Source organism: Calidris pugnax, unplaced genomic scaffold (genome assembly GCF_001431845.1).
Source record: "Calidris pugnax isolate Ruff unplaced genomic scaffold, ASM143184v1 scaffold966, whole genome shotgun sequence".
Lineage (NCBI taxonomy): Eukaryota > Metazoa > Chordata > Aves > Charadriiformes > Scolopacidae > Calidris > Calidris pugnax.
The window spans coordinates 20,336-22,807 of record NW_015091594.1 but is presented as its reverse complement, the minus strand read 5'-3'; the positions used below and the strand labels follow the sequence as shown (position 1 = coordinate 22,807).

At 67.5% G+C, this 2,472-nt stretch overlaps 1 protein-coding gene across 1 annotated transcript in view; it reads left to right on the top strand.

The window, feature by feature from the left end:
• The first annotated feature begins 124 nt into the window (after positions 1 to 124).
• Positions 125 to 2,472, top strand: part of LOC106899873 (leucine-rich repeat transmembrane protein FLRT1-like) — a 22,101-nt gene continuing 19,753 nt past the window's right edge. Inside the window, exons 1-2 of the mRNA XM_014961809.1 lie at positions 125 to 332; positions 381 to 2,457. Coding sequence (XP_014817295.1) covers positions 264 to 332; positions 381 to 2,457 — 2,146 coding nt within the window. The 5' untranslated portion in view covers positions 125 to 263. The remainder of the gene's footprint in view (positions 333 to 380; positions 2,458 to 2,472) is intronic.

The following is a 2,472-nucleotide window of genomic DNA, read 5'->3' as shown; positions in this document are numbered from 1 at the left end:
GGGTTTGGGGGGGTCTCTGCCCTATAGATTATGGGGGGTTCCCTATTTGGGGGTCCCTGCCCCACAGATTGAGGTCCCCGTGGGGGGGGTTTCAGGGCTCCCTCCACCCTCTTCCTCCCCCCAGGGGCCACCATCATCATCCTCACCGTGGCCAAGGGGTCTCTGGGCCACCATCCCCCTCCTGGTGGCCACCATCGTCCTCACCTGGGGCCTCCATCGCTGCCCCCGTGGCCGGGGGCCTCTTCTCCTCCGTGGTGGCCACCATGGCCCTCCCCAGGGCTCTCTGGGCCTCCATCGCTGCCGCCCTGGCCAGTGGCCTCCTCTCCTCCGTGGTGGCCACCACCATCACCACCGTGACCAGTGGCTTCTTCTCCTCCATCGTGGCCACCACCACCACCACCAAGACCAGTGGCTTCCTCTCCTCCATTGCCACCATGACCAAGGCTCTTCTCTCCTCCATGGTGGCCACCACCACCACCAAGACCGGTAGCCTCCTCTCCTCCATCATGGCCATGACCAGGGGCCTCCTCTCCTCCATCATGGCCATGACCAGGGGCCTCCTCTCCTCCACCACCACGTCAACCAAGGCTCTTCTCTCCTCCATCGCGGCCACAACCGCCATGACAAGTGGCCTCTTCTCTTCCATGGTGGCCACCATGGCCATGACCAAGGCTCTCCTCTCTTCCGTGATGTCCACCATTGCCATGACCAATGCTCTTCTCTCCTCCATGGTGTCCACCACCACCGTTACTAACACTCTCCTCTCCTCCATGGTGGCCACCAAGGTGACCAAGGCTCTTCTTTCCTCCATGGTGGCCACCACCACCACGACCAAGTCTCTCCTCTCCTCCACGACGACCACCACCCCCCATCACCTCGCGTTGGCCACCACCTTCTTCTTCCTCCTCCTCCCGTTGGCCTCCCCTTGCCCCTCCGTCTGCCGCTGCTCGGGCGGCCGCGTCTACTGCAACGACCGGGGGCTGACGGCCGTCCCCGAGGGGTTGCCCCCGGGGGCCACCACCCTCTTCCTCCAGAACAACCGCATCGGGGACGCGGGGATCCCGGCGGGCTTGGGCCGCCTCAACGCCCTCCGCGTCCTCTACCTCTACGCCAACTCCTTGGAGGAGCTCCCGGCCTTCCTCCCCCCTGCTCTCCGCGAGCTTCATCTCCAGGACAACAACCTCCGGGGGCTTCGCCGGGGGGCTCTCGCCCGCGCCCCGCTTTTGGAACGGCTCCATCTCGACGATAACTCCGTTTCGGCCGCCGGCATCGAAGAAGACGCCTTCGCCGACAGCGGCCGCCTTCGCCTCCTCTTCCTCTCCAGGAACCACCTCAGCAGCGTCCCCCCGGGGCTGCCCCCGGGGTTGGAAGAGCTTCGTTTGGACGACAACCGGATCCACACCATCCCCTTCCGCGCTTTCCAAGGGTTACCGGCCCTTCGGCGCCTGGTGTTGGACGGCAACCTCTTGGCCAACCAGCGCATGGCCGACGACACCTTCAGCCCCTTGGGCAACCTCAGCGAGTTGTCGTTGGGTCGCAACGCGCTGGCGGCTCCTCCGGCCAATTTACCCCGCGCTCGTTTGCGCCGTCTCTCCTTGGCGGCCAACGCCATCAGCCACGTCCCCGCCGGGTCGTTAGCGCGGCTCCAAGCCCTGGAGAGGTTGGATCTGTCGGACAACAACCTCACCTCCCTGCCCAGGGGGTTGTTCGATGGTTTGGGGAAGTTGAGCCATTTGGGGTTGAGGAACAACCCGTGGTTCTGCGGCTGTAACATGGCCTGGCTGAGGGATTGGCTCCAGCGAGGGGCTCCCCCGGGGCTGGAGGTGAGGGGGCTGCTTTGCCAGGCCCCCGCCCGCCTGCGGGGGCTGCCCGTGGGGGAGCTGAGGGGGGAAATGGACGCCTGCGACGCCGGGGCCTCCTCATCTTCATCATCTTCTTCCTCCTCCTCAGGCCTCGGGCCTAGTGTCATGGCGGCCGGGCCCTCAGGCGGCGTCTCCATGGCAACGGGAGCGGGAGGAGGGGGCGCGGCCGTCTCGAAGGGCTCAGGACCAATGGGAGCGCGAGGCGGCGGAGGGGGCGTGTCCGTAGCGCCGGGTTCCGGACCAATAGGAAGCGGCGCCTCCTCGCCGGGAGGGAGGGGCGTCTCCCTAGCGACGGGAGGTGTCATGGCGGCACCCGGAAGCGGCGGCGTTGCCATGGCAACGGGGCCGGGCCTAGCTCAGGCCTCCGAAGCCTCCCCGGGAGTAGAACAGGCCGCGGCGGGAAAAGGGGGGGGTTTGAGGCTTCAAGCGGGGCCGGGGGGGTCCCTGAGGGTCCGGTGGCCCCCGGCCCCCCCCGGGGCTTCCCTCCGGTTGAGCTGGTGGCGCCCCGGGGGGGGGGTGACGGAGACTTTGGTGGCGGGAGAGCGGGGGGAGTACGTGGTGGGGGCCCTGAGGCCCATGGCGGCCTATCGGGTCTGCCTCTCCCCCCTCG